Source organism: Ahaetulla prasina, chromosome 2 (genome assembly GCF_028640845.1).
Source record: "Ahaetulla prasina isolate Xishuangbanna chromosome 2, ASM2864084v1, whole genome shotgun sequence".
In the NCBI taxonomy this organism is placed as follows: Eukaryota; Metazoa; Chordata; class Lepidosauria; order Squamata; family Colubridae; genus Ahaetulla; species Ahaetulla prasina.
The window spans coordinates 1295685-1315896 of NC_080540.1; the positions used below are offsets into that span (position 1 = coordinate 1295685).

The 20212-nt window shown below is 45.8% G+C and overlaps 1 protein-coding gene across 5 annotated transcripts in view; it reads right to left on the reverse strand.

Moving 5' to 3' along the window:
- LOC131192807 (H-2 class II histocompatibility antigen, E-S beta chain-like) overlaps positions 1 to 20212 on the reverse strand; it is a 142254-nt gene that overhangs the window by 102155 nt on the left and 19887 nt on the right. The window contains exons 3-6 of one of the 5 annotated variants that reach the window (XM_058172345.1): positions 13701 to 13982; positions 13429 to 13542; positions 13168 to 13191; positions 11414 to 11736 (exon numbers count right to left, since the gene is read on the reverse strand). The exons of 3 other annotated variants lie outside the window; for them this stretch is intronic. In XM_058172345.1, coding sequence (XP_058028328.1) covers positions 11687 to 11736; positions 13168 to 13191; positions 13429 to 13542; positions 13701 to 13982 — 470 coding nt within the window. In that variant the 3' untranslated portion in view covers positions 11414 to 11686. Of the gene's footprint in view, positions 1 to 11413; positions 11791 to 13167; positions 13192 to 13428; positions 13543 to 13700; positions 13983 to 20212 lie in introns of those variants that run through there. One more of the 5 variants, XM_058172351.1, reaches the window with a different exon arrangement.

Here is a 20212-nt window from a genome sequence, read left to right on the forward strand (position 1 = left end):
CCAACTCCTTCGCATTTCCATCAAATTTCTCTGATATGGGGAATTTTGGCTTTTCCTTCCTGCGTGGCCTTGCTTGGGCAGCAGGTGGCGCCCGGCCCTCATCCAATTCAGCCTCCTCTGGGGAGAGAGTTTCCAGCCCTGGCTCTTCCGAAATCTCACCACCCTGGAAATCACCCTTAGCTGGCCCCTTTGTATTCTCTTCCTCCTCTTCTCCCTCCCACCTGGAGGACCGAAAAAGGGATTCATACCTTTGGCGAGCTGCTTGCCTCACTTTCACTTCACGGAACAGATGTAAGGCTTCCTCCAACTGGAGCTTGTCCCTTATCTCTTGTTCTGTTTCCGAAAGTTTTTCTTTTCCTTTTTTCTTTTTCCTTTTAGTTACTCCAGAGGGAAGCTGTGCTTGGTTTCCACCCTTCCTCTTCCAGTTTTAGTTGCTCTGCCCACCGAGCTCTGCAATCTTCCAGCTCAGGGTCGAAAGTGTCAGCAGAAATTCCTCCGGACGCCTCCCCCAGCTCAGCCGGCAGCAGGCCTTCCATCACATTTGGGTTTTCTCCCCCCTCGGTATTGCGATTGCAATCCTGGTTGGTAGACATGATGTGTGTTCCAGCTTAATGTCAGGCTGCCTCCGACAGTAAATAGGAAAGAATTCACCTTGACTCCATTTGGAATGAAAACAAGTACTTTTACTTTTACAGTCTTGATAGCAGCCAAGCAAAGCTGGAACTGAGACAAAATATGGCTAACATATCATATCCCCCCAATTGTCCCTCCTCCTCCAGGAGGTCAGGCTGGTCTGGTCCAATGCCAACTCCTTCACGGCCCCTCGTGGTAATCTTCTTCCACAGGTCTCTGGATGTCAGTCAACTTAGGAATGAAGTGTCGGTTAGAAAAGCGCGCGCTGATAACACTCAATAGTTAATCATCCCTCCCCCCTGTTATGTCAGCCGACACACATAATAGGCTCCTTTCCCTCACCCTGGACGGAGGCATGATACATCTCATTTCCTTAACAGTTTATAATACAGAAATAAACATTTTACATTCTATCTACTGATATAATCATTCAAAACTATATGAAGATTGGAGTGGAGGCTGACAGCCCCCCTGTCAACACCGACTGCGGTGTTGCAATTATACCAATGCAATTATACCAACTACAACTATAATAGCTTGTAAACCATATCAAAGTTAAGTCCCTTAGTTTTTTCTTTGAGTCCTGTACAATGTCAGATGGTCAGCATAGAAGCAGCATTCTTCCTTTAAAACCACACACAATCCACCTTCTTGGAGGAAGAGAAGGCCAAAGGAGCGATAAATGTCTCTTGTAGGAAGAAAAGAGTCAGTTGCCATCAATCTTTTTGATGGTAGGGACGGATATGTCGACCAGGGCCTCAAGGTCTCACCGTTGATGTGGATGTTCGCTGCTGACAGAAATCTCAAAATACAAATCCTTACATGAATACATAAAACAAGAAAAAACCAAACTGTCTTAAAAAGTCTTTTGATCGTTACATGTTTAAAAGACATGAGAAAGGGTCCCCTCCTCCTCCCTTTCTGGGTGAAAAAAGGCATTGTTGGAGGATTAAGGAGGGGGCCAAGGGGGAATGGATAGCTTGCATGTAGAACTGAAATAGAAACAACAAACATACAAATCTCAGTTTTGTTTTTTAACAAAGGTACTATGTGGAAGACAGAGAAAAAGACAATCAATCAATAAAGACCCAACTCCCACCCTTTTTATTCATGTGTGGAAGTTGGTCACTAACAAATTCATGCTATCAAAACTTCCAAAAACAAACCACATTATATCTTAGCAAAATCATCATCTGTCTTACTTTGCTCATACTTTTCTAACTCCTCCTCCTAACTTGCAAAATCACACTTGCTATTTCAGCTCCATTATGCCTCAAGCTTAAAATTCAAAGCTTGACTTAACAAATTAAAATTCTCAGTACCAATATCTGAACATCCTCTTAACTCTCTCTTCACATCCTGTAACTTTCTAACTCATCTCTGAAATAGTTCCTAAAACAGGGCACTTATTGTGCTGCTAAAAAAGAAAAAGAAACAATACAAACAGCAAATAAGGGTTTAAGCTGTTGGGTGAGTCAGTTTATGTGGAAAACCTGAGTGCATTTTCCAAAAAACAGATTTACGCTTAAAAAAATGTGTCCATACATAAGAAGATAGCCATTTGTCTGAAATGCTATAGGGTTTCCTGCCTGGGCAGGGGGTTGGACTAGAAGACCTCCAAGAGTCCCCTCCAACTCTTGTGATGTATGTTAACAGCTGCAAAAATACAAAACTAAATGAAACATTTTGAGTCAACTCAGTGCTTTGAAAACATTTATAAAGGTATAGGTTTAATCAGGCAGTTTAAACCTCAAAAAGTTCCAGAAAAAGGAAAAGTTAAAAATTAAAAGCAAAAGCAAAATTGTATGTAGGGTTAAAAATTAAAATCAAAAGTGTTTTCAGGATTGAAAATTAGAATCAAAATTGTTTCATGGTTAAAAAGAAAATATATCTGCATAGTTTTGTACATAGCTTTTTACAAAAGCAATGCTTCCAAAAAGCCTAATTGTCCCTCCCTTCTCAGACAAGAAAGAAGAGAGAAAAAAAAAATGGAGTGGGGGTGAATGGTTCTCCCCCGTAGCCCACCCTTTTCCCTGGCACTACAAGGAACGAAGGGGGGGGGTAGTTAAGATAAGCCAGCGAGGAGAGAGAGAAAAAAAAAACTTTTAAAAATAGTCTGAGCTATCGCACCCATGGGGGAAAAGGAGGGGTGCTCTGGGGGCAGTGTCCAGTAGCTGAAAGGCAACAGGGAACTACAGCATTCTTTCTAGTTGAGGGATGGCTGAAGGGGACCGTCTTTAACCAAATACGGTCTGGTGTGTCTGGCTGGAACCCAAAGCACTCGGTCCGGCAGCTGGATGGCTGTGTAACCTCGACCCCAGGTGATGAGATCAGCAGGCCCTTTCCATGTCAGGTCAGGTAATTCGCGGTAGTATACCTGTGGTTTGGGTAGACCTGCAGATGGGGGAGGGGAAAAATGTCGCTCTGCAGCGGTCGCGAGCGGTTGTCCAGTTAAGTTTAAAAAATTCAACACATATAAACAACGATTCAAGGTATCTTGCACTGCTGGGAGGCCAGGGGCATTTTTCCCCTGTTGTTTGGTGTATCGGTCAAGGGCTGTTTTTAATGTCTGGTTGGCGCGTTCTACCAGAGCTTGACCTTGGCTGTTGTATGGAATTCCGAATTTATGAGTAATGTTCCACCGCCCGCAGAAGTCTGCAAATGCAGCACTGGTGTAGGCGGGACCATTATCTGTTTTTAGTTCTTTGGGGCATCCCAGCGATGCAAAGGTCCGAATACAATGATTGATTACATGTTTAGTGGCTTCTCCCCTTTGAGGGGTGGCCATGATGAAGCCTGAGAAGGTATCCACTGATACATGTAAGAATTTCCATGGAGCAAAGGATGGATATTGAGTAACATCCATTTGCCAAAGTTGACAGGCCACTGTTCCTCTGGGGTTGACCCCCATCGGAAGAGAGTTACCTTGGCGGCTGCAGGTAGGGCATTGATGTATTATAGCAGATGCCTCAGCAACCGTTAAACCAAATTGTTTCATGAGCGCCTTTTTATTTTGATGAAAATAAGCGTGACTCTCCCAGGAGATTGGGAGAGAGAGACAGAACAGATAGTGAAGTATTAACAGAGGCAGCGGCAGCTGCAGCATCGCCACATTATTGCCTTTTTGAAGTATTCCAGGCAGAGGCTGGTGGCTTCGAATGTGAAACATGAAAAGGAAAATGTCGAGCAGAAATGAGTGTTTGTAGTTTGAGAAACAAAGATAGCAGTTCTGCATCGAGGGAGGGAGCCAGATATGACTCATAGAGAGAGCTAATAATTTGAGTGACATATAGACTGTCTAAGATGAGATTGAAAGGTTCATCAGAAAAGTTTTGAAAAGCCAATATAGAAGCAAAGAGTTCTGCTCTCTGGGCAGATTTTTGAGGAGGAGTAATTTTAGTGTACCACTGACCACCTTTCTGCCAAGCACAGGCACCATAAGACTTGCTGCCATCAGCAAAGACAGTGAGGGCATTAGGTAGTGGTTGGGGAGAAAAGGGGAATTCCAGGAGAAAGGAATGGTTCTTAGAAGTAGCAGTCGTGGGTCTGGTGGCGGATGGCAGGAGACTTCTCCTGGCCATTCGGCAAGTGCAAATTGCAATTCATCAGAAACAGACAACAAAGATTCCCAAATAGACAAAGAAAAAGGAACATATAAAATAGATGGTTCTATTCCAGCGAGGAGTTTACTCCTAGATCTAATCTTTGTAATGAGCTGTGCTAATTGTGTAGGCTTTGAAGTTAAAGAAGTGCGAGAAGTGTGAGGAAGATGAAACCATTCTAGGATTAGAAGTTTCTCCTCCTTTTGAACTAATGCCCCAGTAGGGAGCATTACAGTGTTGACAATGAGCATGCCAAATGGGATGTTAGGGGCAAGTCTATCTACCCATATGTGTTTTAGGGTTAGATTGACTTGATGCATGGCATGCGTTTGTTGATCGGTTAGTTGTATACGGTCTGATGGTTGAGAGCCTTGTGTGAGGGCTGTGAACAGTGGAAATAATTGAGCAGTGGTTAGAGCTGTGTAAGAGCGAATCCAATTCAGTGTCCCCAAGTATTGCTGTAACTGAACTAAAGTGGGCTTGTTTGAAAGGTAGAGGGTTGGCACATTCGGGGCCGCCGCTGACCTGAGAACCGTATATCCTAAATAAGAGAAAGGGGGGTGGGATTGAATTTTTTCTGGGGCAACAGTAAGGCCACCCTTCTGAAGGGTGTGTAAGAGTTTTGGCAATTGCTGTTTGACTGTGCCTGGGGGCCCAGGTGCAGCGACAAGAATGTCATCCATATAATGATACACAAGAAAAGAAGGGAACAAAGAACGAAAAGGTTGGAGAATTTTATCTACATGATATTGACAAATCACAGGACTATTGATCATTCCCTGTGGGAGGACCTTCCATTGGTATCTAGTTGTGGGTTTAGCATTATTAAAAACCGGGACTGTGAAAGCGAATAATTGTTTATCTTTAGGGTGCAAAGGAATAGAAAAGAAGCAATCCTTTAAGTCAATGATTAAGAGGTCGTAATCTTTAGGAATCAAATTTGGATTGGGGAGGCCGCATTGTAGCGCCCCCATTGGGTGAATAATAGTATTGATTTTACGGAGATCCTGAAGGAACCTCCATTTTCCCGATTTCTTTTTGATTACAAAGACGGGGGTATTGTAAGGACTTAGGGAAGGCTCAATATGTCCTTCCTGAAGCTGCTCTTGTACAAGCGAATGAAGTGCAGCAAGTTTTCCTGAGTTAGTGGCCATTGATCCACCCACACCGGGTTTCAGATTTTAGGAAAGAGGAAGCGGAGCAGGAGCAGAGAAAATCATTATCAGTCAAGAGTTAGTCTAGCGTGAAACTGCTGCATAAGATCTCGCCCCCATAAATTTATGTGCAAAGGAAGAATAACAGGCCTGACAAAAGCGATCGTGGGAGAGTCCGGGGATTTCACTGGAAGCCAATTTCTGCTGACCTGTGCTGAACGCCCCCGCCACCACGGACTGCTGGAGAGGAGTCAGTGGGCCAGGCGGGGGGCCATTCTTCAGAGCGGATTACCGATACGTCCGCACCGGTATCTAAAAGACCAAAAAAGGATTGTCCTTGTATTACAAAATTGACAACCGGGCGACTTCTTAGTGGCTTCTGTATAGTTAGAACATCAGGCGGAAAGGAAGTAGTAATAGCGGGGGGAGAGGGGAGAGGAATCATAGTAGCAACAATATCCCCTTCATTAATGTAAACCTCTACGGTGACCATGAAAGCCAAAGCAAGAGAGGAAAGGTCTTCAGAATTTCGAAGGAATGGTGAAGCAAGGACACCCTGCACAACCAAATTACGATGGGGAAAAATTATAGCAGGGGTGATTTCTGGTTCAGGGACTGCGATAGCAGGTTTAAGAGGAACGAAATAAACGGTTGCGGGGAGGGGAGCAATGACCGATTCAGCCGCTGTGAGTTCAATGATGTCTGGAGGTAATTCTGAGTAATCATCCTCAGCCTTGGGCGCGGGGCTAGCTGAAAACCCCTTATCTAGTTTCCCGAGACTGGGGGGGAGACATGGCAATTGCTAGCCCAGTGAAATCCTTTCTTGCACTTAGGACAGACCCTATTTGGTTTTCCAACTTGATGTCGGGCATCTGAAAAGGCACCGCCGCCGGGAGCGCGGCATCTCGATTTAAAATGTCCGGGCTTGCCACAATTGAAACAATTGCCTGAAGGACGTTGGCCCGATGGTTGCAAAGCAGCGGCCAACGCCTCCATTTGGAAGGCAGTGGAGCCAACCTTGTGACATGCTTTAAGGTAATCAGCAAGGTTCAGCACAGGATTGGAAAGGAGGGGATGAAGGATCTTCTGACAATCCGTATTCGCATTTTCATATGCGAGACGTTTGACCAATTCGGTCCTAGCCTCCTCATTGTCAACCTGGCGAACAACCGCTTGGGTCAACTTGTCAATGAAACCAGAATACAACTCATTGGGTTTCTGGCGGATAGAAGCAAAAGAGGAGATGGATGACTTAGGGTCATCCACTTTGAGAAAGGCAGATAAGATTATGGCATTAAGTGGAGGGAACAGGGTACGGGGGGAAGCAGCTTGCAATGCAATGGTATTAACAGCACCTTCCCCTAGAAGATGGTCAGCGGTGATGCCGGCCGGGAGGTTCCCGCGGGCCACCGCCACTCTTACCCCTTGCCGCCAAACAGATTCAAAAATCAGAAATTGCGAAGAGGAAAGAAGCATAGAGGCAATATTTTTCCAATCTTCCGGAATCAATTCATGACCATTGGCCATGGAAGTAAGCAAACCCCTGGTATAAGGACTCTGAATCCCATATTCTGCCACTGCCCTTTTAAGATCTTTAACCATTTTGAAATCAAGGGGTTGATGACCTCGAATTTTTTGATTAGGATTTTGCGGGTCATCTATAAGGCCAACAGGAAACATTTGCAAATCCTCTAAGGAAAGGTCCCCCGTTGCCATCGCTCTCTTCAGTCCAGCTGCGAGAGCAGAATGAGATGAGGTCTCCCCGTCCGCAGTTGGCGGAGGCGGAGGGGGGGCAGATGGTGGAGATGTTTCAGTTAAAGAGGCAATGTTGGAACATTTTATCTCAAGAGATTTTTGCTGCGTGGAGGCATCCTTGTATGGAGGAGGAGATGCAGCGTTGAGCGCCATGGCATCGCTCGAATCTCTGATAGCCTTTTCATAAATCTCCAGGCTAGTAACAATTACCTGACAAGTTACAATCAAATCATAATTGGCTTTAGGGGGGTCATTTAAATATTTCAATATGCGCCTCCATTTTTTAGATGTAATATCCCCTGAAGGGGGATAAGTGGGACACTTTTGCCAAATGAATTTCAATAATTTGACTAGATCATTCGCTGAAATTGAGGGTAAAGGTTTGCCATGGTTCGTACAGATAATTTTTGCAGCCTTGACAAGGTCTCCAAGTTCTTGGAGGTGCGCAACCTGGCCCTTGGACAACCCTTTCCCCATACTTACTAAGTCTGACGACTGGAATGCCTCACTGGCGAAAGTATGGGGGCGTCAAGTCGAACAACTAGGACCATGGATCAAATCACGTCGGGGTCACCAGTTGTGGCTTTTCTCGCGGCCAGCGGGCTCGCCACGAGATCGTCCGGCCAATCCGCACCGGACGGAGTGAGAACGAAGACGCGAGTTCAATTCTCCTCGGGTGAGCAAGCCCCGAGCTAGCCCGAGACAAACTCTTTTATTGTGTATAGGTAAAAATGGGTGGTTACAAAAGGTAAGCAGGGGAGGTTACATATTAGCATATATTCAACACGTGAACACGTGACTGCAAGCACATCCACAAGCCTATGATTTTGGGAGAAAGATCATGATTCTTGGGAGGAGTTTTACCATGAAGTGGTTCTTTGTTCTCCGCTTTTTGCCTACGTGGTACAGCAAACAGAAATACATCTTGAAACATCCTGACTACATACTAATAAATCTCATATAATTGTGTGTAGGAGCAAACTTCTTTGAAGCTCTGTGAAGCTGACCTTATCAGAGAAGGAATGTTCTGTGGCTATCTCATAGGTGTTGTTACATTTACTGGCAACCATCTTTGCAACCTTGGCATCAAACAGATTTCTGCTTACATGATAACAATTAGCCAGACTTACCTATGCTGATATTTTTGCACATAAGCAATTTCTCAAAACTTGCTCATGCTTATATTTGCACATAAGTAATTTTATAACCAGTTTCATAAAGGGGTTCATATGGCATAATATCGCAACACACCTGCTGCTTCCTGTTTGTTAGGAAGCTTGTGATCCACTTACAAGTCTGTTCCGGTACCTGTAGCTGGTTTAGCTTAGTTAGAAGAATGTCTGGAATGATGGTATTGAATGCTGAACTAAAGTCTACAAAAAGGACCCTTGCATAGGTCTTTGGAGACTCAAGATGTTGTAGGATGTAGTGCAGAGCCATATTAACAGCATCATCTGTTGATCTATTTGCTCGGTATGCAAATTGCAAGGGGTCTAAGAGCGGATTCGTGATGGTTTTCAGGTAGGAAAGCACTAGCCTTTCAAAGGTTTTCATGACTACAGATGTTAGAGCAACTGGTCTGTAGTCATTCAGTTCCATGATGGTGGGCTTCTTCGGCACTGGGATGATGGTAGAGCGTTTGAAGCAAGAAGGAACATAGCACATCTCTAGTGATTTATTGAAAATATGGGTGAAGATGAAATAATTGGTCAGCACAGACTTTTAAGCAAGAAGGAGTTATCTTGTCTGGGCCTGGAGCTTTTCCTGGCTTTTGTCTGTGAAATAGGTCCTGCACTTCCTTTTCTGTGATCACTAGTTGTGGAACCCAATGAAATGGGGTCAGTTGTAGGAGGCTTGGCTGTTGTTGGTGTGTCTGAGATGGGGGTTGTGGAGATAGGTGGCTGTAGTTTCCTTTCAAACCTGCAGTAAAACTCATTCAGGTCATCTGACAGTTGTTGATTACCTTCAGCCTGGGAAGGAGGTTTGCCATAGCCGGTGATATTTTTAAGAGTTTTCCACATGTTTGCTGGTTCATTTGCTGAAAATTGATTCTTTAGCTTTTCAGAGTAGCTTCTTTTTGCTGCTCTTATCTCCCTTGTTAGTGCATTTCTGGCCTGATTGTACAGCATTTTATCACCTTTTCTGTAGGCTTCCTCTTTGGAATGTCGTAGCTGCTTAAGTTTAGTTGTAAACCAAGGCTAGTCAATACTGTGTATTCACTAGATCCTTGTAGGTACACATAGGTCTTCACAGAAGCTGACATATGATGTTACAGTATCTGTGAGTTCATCCAGGTCTGCAGAGGTATCTTTAAAAATATTCCAATCAGTGCAGTCAAAACATGCCTGTAGCTTTAATTCTGATTCCTCCGTCCAGGTTTTCACTGATTTAATTATTGGTTTTATGGCTTTAAGTCTTTGCCTGTAAGCAGGTACAAGGTGAATCATGCAATGATCAGAGTGTCCTATAGCTGCACGTGGTAAAGGCCGATAGGCATCTTTTAGTGTTGTGTAGCAGTGGTCTAGAGTATTCTTGCCTCTGGTGGGACAATTGACATGCTGAAAGTATTTTGGTAGTTCTTTCCTTAAGTTTGCCTTGTTTAGATCTCCCAAAACAATGGCCAGTGAATCAGGGTGTTTGGCTTCAGCCTCCATGATTTGGTCAGCTAGAGTTCGTAATGCCTCGTTTACACAGGCTTGTGGTGGGACATAAACAGCAATTAGAAGAAATGAGTCATTCCAGTTTTCAAAAAAGGCGACCCCAGTTTAGTTGATAATTACAGACCAATCTCCCTATGTTGCGTCACCTGCAAGGTTATGGAATCCATCATCAACCAATCCATTACCTTGCACTTAGAAATACACAACCTTCTCTCAGATAAACAATTTAGCTTCAGGAAAAAATTATCATGCAATTTACAACTTCTCCACTGTAAAAACCTATGGACTACAAATCCTGATCTAGGTAAATCAATAGATGCAATATACATAGACTTCTGTAAAGCTTTTGACTCAGTAGTACATGATAAACTTCTCCTAAAATTAAAATCCTATGGCATTTCAGGACCCTTACACAACTGGATATCTGCTTTTCTGTCAAACAGACAACAAATAGTTAAAATTGGTAATGCTCTATCAAATCCTGTTCCTGTCAAGAGTGGTGTTCCTCAAGGTAGCGTTCTTGGACCTACTTTCTTTATAATATACATAAATGATCTTTGTAATCATATCTCAAGTAACTGTGTTCTCTTTGCTGATGGTGTCAAACTTTTCAACACCACTGACAATACATCCACAATTCAAAAGGACCTTGATCATCTAACTGCTTGGTCTAAAATTTGGCAACTACAAATCTCAACCAGTAAATGCTCAGTCTTGCATATTGGAAGAAAGAACCCAATGCTTGATGGACATTGCCTCGCAGATGACCCTCACCCTGTCAAAGACCTTGGAGTTTTTACATCTAACGATTTAAGTGCCAAAGCCCACTGCAACTATATAGCTAAGAAGGCTCTAAGAGTTGTTAACTTAATTTTATGTAGCTTCTTTTAAAAAAACACCACGCTACTGACCAGAGCATATAAAACATTTGTTAGGCCAGTTCTTGATTACTGCTCTCCTGTCTGGAACCCATACCATATATCTGACATCAACACAGTTGAGCGTGTCCAAAGGTATTTTACGAGAAGAATTCTCCACTCCTCCGAAACTAATAAAATACCTTATTCCATCAGACTTGATATCCTGGGTCTAGAAAACTTGGAACTTCGTCGCCTTCGACAGGATCTGGTTTAAAATCATCCGTTGTAATGCCCTTCCTGTCAATGACTTTTTTAGTTTCAATAACAATATCACAAGAGCTACCAACAGATTTAAACTCAATGTCAACCGCTCCAGTTTAGATTGCAGAAAACACGATTTCTGTAACAGAATTGTATATGCTTGGAATGCATTACCTGACTCTGTGGTTTCTTCTCATAACCCCAAAGGCTTCACTCAAAAACTGTCCACGGTTGACCTCACCACTTTCCTAAGAGGACTCTAAGGGGCGTGCATAAGAGCACAAACGTGCCTACCGTTCCTGTCCTATTGTTTCTTCCCCTATGTATATATATGTTTATAGTACCTCGTTTCTCCTCATATATACGTTCATATATTATATAACCCTTTCTGCAATGCTTGTATATATTGTTACGACAAATAAAATAAATAAAATAATAAATAAATAAAAAATAAAAATAAAGAAGGAAGGAAGGATTCCAGGGTTTCTTACATCAGAAGTTTATTCTTTTACAGCAAAGGGAAGGGAAGTGATTCGAAGGAAGAGTGATGGAGATGAAGCTGCTGTGGGTTCAAAGCCAGGAGAGATGAGGGGACTAGAGTTACAGGTCAGCCGAGTATCCCTGGGGACAGTCTAGATGGTCTCCAACCCTCCCTTCCCAAGAAATGGGTGCCCCAGAGGAAGTTTGGAGGGGAGGGGGTCTCAGCAGAAGAACGTCCAGGCTGCCATTCTCCTCCTTTCCCCACCTTCAACTTGCCACCTTCAGCCTCCATTTTTAACAGGTTGCAAACGGGACAAAGGGTCATCAGCGACTAAAGAAAAAAAAAAATCCTTTTGCATCAGAGAGCAGAATTAATTCATGAGTGCTGTAAAAAAAGAGATGGGGAAGAAAATTAAAATATAAAGAGAAACATTTACTGCAAATCACATATTTTTCTTCCTTTTCAGCCCCCACCCGCAGGCAGGCCCCCACTGCAGGGGGGTGATTGACAGGCAGGGACGGATAGAGGGAGAATCCGCCCATTTCAGGGAGGAAAAGGCTGGGAAGGACCACGAATTCCTCCCCATTTCATCTCCAGGGACTTCTGGGATTCTCTCTAATTGACTTAATTAGGGGTTTAATCAAGAGGGGAGGCCCTCTCTCTTCCCCCCTCCCCCTCCCTGCAGACGTTTCATATGAAGATGGGGCTACAATAGGGGTGGCAGCAAAGGGGGGAGCCTGGGGTCACTTGAGCAGAAATTGTGTGAATTTTCAGAAGGAAAAGGGGGACCAGGAAGAACAGCCTGTCAAGGCTCCAACTAATGAACCCAAAGGAATCTGCATGGGGTGCCAAGAAGGATCATCTCCGACTGGAGGGAGGGAAGGTCCAGTTCAGGGTGAAGTTTTGGAGGGAATTCATTTAGACAATAGGATCTTCTCAAGGACTTAGCTCCACCTTCCCATCCAAGTGCGGATGGAGCTTGAGAACGAGCTAACGCAATAATAGAACAATACCTGAGATCAGTGGTGGGTTTCAAAATTTTTTACTACCGGTTCTGTGGGTGTGGCTTGGTGGGCGTGTCAGGGGACGGTTACTGCAAAATCCCCATTTCTTCCCGATCAGCTGGGACTCGGGAGGCAGAGAATAGATGGGGGCGGGGCCAGTCAGAGGTGGTATTTGCTGGTTCTCCGAACTACTCAAAATTTCCACTACCGGTTCTCCAGAACTGGTCAGAACCTGCTGAAACCCATCTCTGCCTGAGATGCTATGTTAATTATCAGTAATTTAGCTGGACAGATCTCCTGTCATTTGCTGAAGTGGCCTACAATACTGCAGTGCACAGTCGCATGGGACTCCCCTCTTTTAAAATAGCCACAGGGGTGGAATTTGTCCCCATGCCTGAATAACCTTGGGAACCCCCCTCCACAGTGAGCCTAACAGAATGGGTGGGTGGGGAGCTTAAAAAATGGGTTGGGGGATGTAAACCAAGGGTGTTCCTTCCCCAAGGGAGGAATGGGAAGGAATGGCCCCCTCCTTCTCTTCCCTTTTGCAATTTCCCAAAACTTGGAAAAATTCTGGGCCAGATTTTAGCATTTGTGTGTGCTTTTGTTTTTGATTGCAATCCTTTTTCAGATCTCTGTAAGGAAAAGCTGCCCAAAATCCAAAAATTTGCTGTATCCACATTATTTTAAAAAAGAAACAATTAAGGAATTTATAACTTTTAGGAGGGGCTGAAATGAGGGAAGAAGAGGAGAAACTCACCTGCAGGTGGTTGGATGGGAGTTGCTGGAAGGAGAAAAAGACCCAATCAGAACCCTTCATCAGCTGGAGGACTCAGGGGGTCCCCCTCCCCATCGATAGCCCATAATAGGTTGTGTGAGCTTCACTTATAGCCCCACAAACAAGAGAAGCTGCCACAAATATTCCTCAAGGGGCCCCTCTTGGCCACCTGCTAAGCTTGATGAGAGGCCTCCCCTAGATGGTCCCCTCCCCACAACCTCCCCTCCAGCCCCCCAGACTCACCTTTCTTGCTCTTCAGGTAGGAGAAGAGCCCCACAGCCAGGAAGGCCACTCCTATCACGGCCCCCATGATCCCCGTCCAGAGTTTGCTCCTGGCAGAGCTGGAGGAACGGGGCTCTGGGGAAGGAGAAGGAGCCTCACCTGAGCAGGAGGATCAGGCCCACCTTCCCCCAGGAGGGTCCATTCTGGTTTTTCCCACAGGGAGAGTCTTTCTCCCACTTCTCAGGGCAGGATGGGGTCCCCAGTGCAGGAGGGGAGGGAGGGGAGGGGCTTACCCCACTGGACAGTGATGGGGGCCTCCAGGCTGGCGTGCTCCACCTTGCAAGTGTAGACGTCCCCCCGCTGGGGTTGGGTCTCCAGCATCACCTGGAGCTGGTAGGTCCAGTCTCCGTTCTGGAGCTCCTCCCCAAAGGCCACACCCTCCTTCTCTGGCTGCCCGTTCTTGAACCACTGGACCTCGATCTCCACGGGGTAAAAGTCTGTCGCGGTGCAGAAGAGGATGGTGTTGGGGGAAGTGGGGTCCATCTTGGTGGGGGAGATGGTGACGGTGGGCTTGGCTGGAGGGAAGGAGGAGAAGGAGGAACAGAAGGGCCCAGAACAGAAGACCAAGTTGGTTAGTTCAGGCCAACATCCGCTTTTACTCCTAAAAATATTATATCTTTTAAGTCAGGGGTGAAACGCTACCGGTTCACTCCGGTTCAGGTGATAAAAACTAAGAAGCTACCAGTTCGAAGCAGTATTTCCGATGATCAGCTGTGCCGCAGGGTTTATCTTTGCTAGAAGGCAGAAAATCTTATTTTCTAGTGAAGCTAAATCGCGCAGTACAGCTGATTCCCTCCCTCGCTGTTTCACTTACCTTCCCAAGCCTTTTTGACTGCATGCTTTCATGTACACACATGGGCAGTATGCGCATGCGCACATACAGTGTGTGCTTGACATACGTACATGGAGTGCTTGGTGCACAGCGGACATGCGCAGCCAGCGAACCAGCAGCAAACCGGTTCAGATTTCCCCACTGGTGGAATGGATCCAGAGGGGATCTCTAGGAAAGGGAAGGTGGGGGCAGTTGGAGGCTGAGGAGATCAGGCAGATCCCAGGATCACAGCAGAACCTTGGAGAGAATCCCTCTTGATCTCCTCCTTCAACCAATGCTCCAACTACCATTTGTCAGAAATGATGTAGTGCTTGGGTGGGGGGTTGGACTAGATGACCTACAAGGTCCCTTCCAACTCTTGTTAGTCTGTAACCTTTGTAAACTCTTGGATGGATTAATGGGGGGGTTTAGTCTGCATGAGCCCCCCAAGAGAGTTGACAATGGATCCATCCCAACTCTTGAGTCTTTTGCTAAACATTTTTTTTTCTCTTGAGGGATTTTCTTATTAACAGTAAATTCTATGACAAACCCAAGATGGCGCTGACGAAGGCTGCCTCGGTGAAATGCTCTCTAATGGTTTCGTTATTTCTAATTGTTCTCTGTGACTCACTACGGATTTCCTACTCACGTGACCATCTGCTAAAAATTAAGCAACATTTCTTTAAGGAGCAGCTTTCTTTGATCTCACCCCCGCCTGTCTTTACAAACATGGAGGAGATTGTAACACAGGAGGAGGCAATTCCCACGGAGCCATGGATTACTAAAAAAAACCAAATGACGGAAGCGAAGGAAGAGAGGTAAACGAGCTGGGATCTTAAACAGATTAAGAAATCGCATTAAAACTCCTCTGCCTTCAATTTTCCTAACAAATATACGTTCACTTGCAAATAAGATGGATAAAATACTCCTCTTAAACAAATACTATTCTGAGTCTTCGGAGAAGGGCGGTATAAAAATACGAATAATAAATAAATAAATAAATTTTCGCAATTCAGCAGTCCTATGCTTCTCTGAAACCTGGTTAAATGAATCAATTGAAGATAGCAGCCTGAACATTCCAGGGTTTCAGATTGAACGATCAGACAGAATTACAGAAACATCTGGTAAAAAGAAAGGAGGAGGCTTATGCCTATATATTAACAACAACTGTGTCAAGATTTAAAAGTAATTTACAAATTCTGTGACAACAATTTAGAGACTTTAATTATCAACTGCAATCCATACTATTCTCCTCGTGAATTTTCCTCATTTCTTCTAATTGCTGTTTATGTCCCACCTCAAGCCTGTGTAATAATAATAATAATAATAATAATAATAATAATAATAATAATAATAATAATAATAATAATAATAATAATAATAATAATAATAATAATATTTTTTTTAGTATACGCCCTTCTCCCGAAGGACTCAGGGTGGTGAACAGGCAGATAAAATATAAATACACACAATAATTAAAAACATCCCTTAAAAAACTAATTTAAATGCCCAAATGTTAAAAAAAAAACATACTCCCCCATAAAATCACAAAATTTTAAAAACCCATCCAATAAAGATAAAAATCAGGCTAGTCCAGCCATACGAAATAAATACGTTTTAAGTTCGTAGAAGGTCCTAAGGTCAGGTAATTGTCGAAGTCCGAGGGAAGTTCGTTCCACAGGTGAGCCCCCACAGAGAAGCCCTCCTGGGGCCGCCAGTCAACACTGTTTGGCTGACGGCACCCTGAGGAGTCCTCTCTGTGGGAACGCAGACGATGGGAGATAGAAGCCGGCAGTAGACGGTCCCGTAGATAGCCGGTCCTAAGCCATGGAGCGCTTTAAAGGTGGTAACCAATACCAGGCGCACCCGAAAACAACAGGTAGCCAGTGCAGTCTGCGCAGGATAGGTGTTATGTGGAGCTCGAGGCGCTCCCTCAATAACCCGCGCAGCGCGTTCTGATCTAGCTGAAGTCTCCGGGTGCTCTTCAAGGAGCCCCATGTAGAGCATTGCAGTAGTCCAGGCGAGAGGTAACGAGAGCATGAGTGACTGTGCATAAGGCATCCCGGTCCAGGAAGGGACGCAACTGGCGGATCAGGCGAACCTGATAAAATGCTCTCCTGGAGACGGTTGCCAAATGGTCTTCAAAGGACAACCGATCATCCAGGAGCACGCCCAAGTTGCGTACCTTCTCCATCGGGGCCAATAATTCACCCCCGACAGACAGCCGCATCTGCAGCTGACTGTACCGAGGTGCCGGCATCCACAGCCACTCCGTCTTGGAGGGATTAAGTTTGAGCCTGTTCCTCCCCATCCAGACCCATACGGCTTCCAGACACCGGGACAGCACTTCGACAGCTTCACTGGGGTGGCCTGGGGTGGAAAAGTACAGCTGGGTATCATCAGCGTACAGTTGGTATCTCACGCCAAAGCCACTGATGATCTCACCCAGCGGCTTCATATAGATGTTGAACAGGAGGGGTGAGAGAATCGACCCCGCGGCCACATGAGGCACCTTGGAGTCGATCTCTGCCCCCCTGTCAACACCGTCTGCATCCGATCAGAGAGGTAGGAGGAGAACCACCGATAAACGGCGCCTCCCACTCCCAACCCCTCCAACCGGCGCAGCAGGATACCATGGTTGATGGTATCAAAAGCCGCTGAGAGGTCTAATAGGACCAGGGCAGAGGAGTAACCCCTATCATCCACCAGTGCGACCAAAGCACTGGTAAACAAGGCATTACGAACTCTAGCTGACCAAATCATGGAGGCTGAAGCCAAACACCCTGATTCACTGGCCATTGTTTTGGGAGATCTAAACAAGGCAAACTTAAGGAAAGAACTACCAAAATACTTTCAGCACGTCAGTTGTCCCACCAGAGCCAAGAATACTCTAGACCATTGCTACACAACACTAAAAGATGCTTATCGGTCTTTACCACGTGCAGCTGTAGGACACTCTGATCATTGCATGATTCACCTTGTACCTGCTTACAGGCAAAGACTTAAAACCACAAAACCAACAATTAAATCAGTGAAGACCTGGACGGAGGAATCAGAATTAAAGCTACAGGCATGTTTTGACTGCACTGATTGGAATATTTTTAAAGATACCTCTGCAGACCTGGATGAACTCACAGATACTGTAACATCATATGTCAGCTTCTGTGAAGACCTATGTGTACCTACAAGGAACTTGCGAATATACAGTAACAACAAACTTTGGTTCACACCTAAACTTAAGCAGCTACTGTAATGTATCTTTAAAAGTTTTGGCGGGAAATTAGCACGTTGCTGATTGGTTGAAGCCCCCGGCTAAACTGTATATAAAGAGAGGTTTTTCCCAGCACTGGCTGCTGGGTTCACCATATAGTAAAGAGCTGTTGTCACTATCCTGGTCTCCTGCCTCGTTATTGCCCGAATCTAACACTGGCGACGAGGATGGGATCTCGAGGCTAAGAGCGCCAGGAAAAGAGCTGAACTCACCAGGAAGACGCGAACCCAGCAAACAAGGGGCGGAAAGCAGCGATGTCCGGCTACACACCGCCAGCGCCATTCGACCCAGCCAAGGAAAAATGGGGGTCATACATGGCTGTTTGAGTGTTTCGAGGCTAACGAACTTCAAGGAGTTTCAGACAACAGGAAACGATGTATTTCCTGAGCCACTGCGGTCCAGAAGTTTTTACACCGCAGAATCCTGGATGGAGCCAACGCCGTACAGTCGGTACCGTGGCAAACTCTGCAGACTCTATTGAAAGCCCATTATGCACCAACGCTCCAAGTACGCACAACGGTTCAATTCGGGAGAGCAGACAAGAGGGCGAGTCCATCAGCGCATACATGGCCTGAGGAAAGCCTCAAAACACTGCGAGTACCGAGACTTAGATGAGGCATTGCTGGAGCAACTCATCCGTGGGGTCAGGGACATCCGCTTATGGAGGCGGGTTGTCTAAAAGCAACCTAACGCTGGCAAACGCCTTGATGAAGCCAGGCTCACGATGTCTACCCAAGCGCAGAAACTCTACAAAAAGCCGCTCGCACCAACGGGTTAGTGCGAATCAACCCGGTCCACAACGAGGGAGGTCCAGGCTGAGTCGGACGGTGAGGAAGAGGAAGGAGTCTTCCACACCGGGAGGCCGGAGAAAGAAGACCGTGACTGCGCAAGTTGCGGAGGGCAACACCAACGACAACAATGCAAATTCAAGGATGCGACATGTCGGTGGTGCGAAGGAAGGGGCACCTAGCACAGGTCTGTCGAGCACCCCAACCTTCCCGCCAAAATTCAAACCGACCAATCAGAGCGCGGAACGCAAGCGCCCGTGATTGGTCAATTCAAAAAGGCGGTTGAATCAGACGACCGTGAGAGTGGGTCAGGAAACACGCCTAGAGAAGAAAATCTTTAAGCCAAAGATTGAGGGGTGCCGTGCCGATTGAGGTGGACACAGGTTCAGCGATCACGATCATGTCCTGGGACACTCGTGAAAGCCTTACCATCGAAAGCGCAAGCTGAACACAGAAATTAAAGGTACAAGACTACCAAGGAATCGCATCCCTGTTCGAGGGGTAACGTCCGTCCACGCGAGTATGGACATTACAAGAAAACTCTGCCCATCACCATAGTCGATGGGACCGCCAAGCTTGTTGGGACTGGACTGGTTCCGAGCATTGGGCATGGGAGTGACTGAATCTTCAGAAACGAAGTCAACCTCAAAGACGCACTCGTGAAAGAATTTGGGGACGCCAGAGACTGCCTGGGCAAGTACACGGGACCCCTATCTCTTTAACTTAGACCCCAAGTTGCCCCTATCCGTAAAGGCTAGGAGGGTCCCGTCACCCTAAAGCCCAGGATTGACCGAACTGGACAAGCTAGTAAACCAGGGAATTAGTGCCAATTGACCATGCTAAGTGGGAGACCCTATAGTCACCCCAGTCAAACCGGACGGGTCGGTCCGGATTTGCACTGATTATAAGGCAACGCTTAACAAAGCGTTGCAAAGAGTGCTTACCTCCCCCAGTGGTACAGCACTTACTGCACTCAATAGGGCAAGGGCAAGTTTTTGCCAAGCTAGACTTGGCCCAAGCCTATCAACAGCTGCCCGTAGATAGCAGCACAGCCAAGCGCAGACAATTGTGACTCACAGAGGGCTTTTAAGTGCACCCGTTACAGTTTGGGGTTAGTGTGGCTCCAGGGTTATTTCAGAACCTAATGGAGCGGCTATTGCAGGGCCTACCAGGGTGGTACCATACTTTGACGATGTACTGGTATCCGCTGAGAATCTAGAGGAATTAGAGCAAGGCTGCGAAAAGTTTTGGGCATTTTCCGTCTGCCGGTCTCACAGTTAAATTGAACAAATGCCAGATCGGGGTTGAGTCTGTGGAATTCCTGGGCCACCGGATAGACAGGGAAGGATTCACCCCACTGAGAGCAAGGCACGGGCCATCAGGAAGGCCCGGTTCCAAAGAACAAAACGGAGTTACAGGCATTCTTAGGTCTGGTCAACTTCTACGGTATTCTTAAGGAATAAGGCAACAGTAGCCGAGCCGCTGCATAAATTACTAGCAAAGACGGCTGCATGGTCTTGGGGAAAGGCGGAAGCTAGGGCATTCAAGGGTAAAGAATCTCCTATCAAGTGATAGCCTCCTTATCCAATACAATGGCACGCTGCCATTAGTGTTAAGCTGCGATGCATCTCCTATGGGTGGGGCTGTGCTCAGCCACAGGTTACCAAATGGCACAGAAGCCCCTATTGCATATTACTCCCAACCATGTCATCAACTGAAAGGAATTATAGCCAGCTTGATAAGGAAGCCTTGGCTATAGTCTCCGGAGTAAAGAAATTCCATGAGTATGTATTTGGTCGTGACTTTGAAATCATCACGGACCATAGACTCTGTTGCTGGCAGGCGATCACCAACGCCTGCGTGGCACTTTCGCCC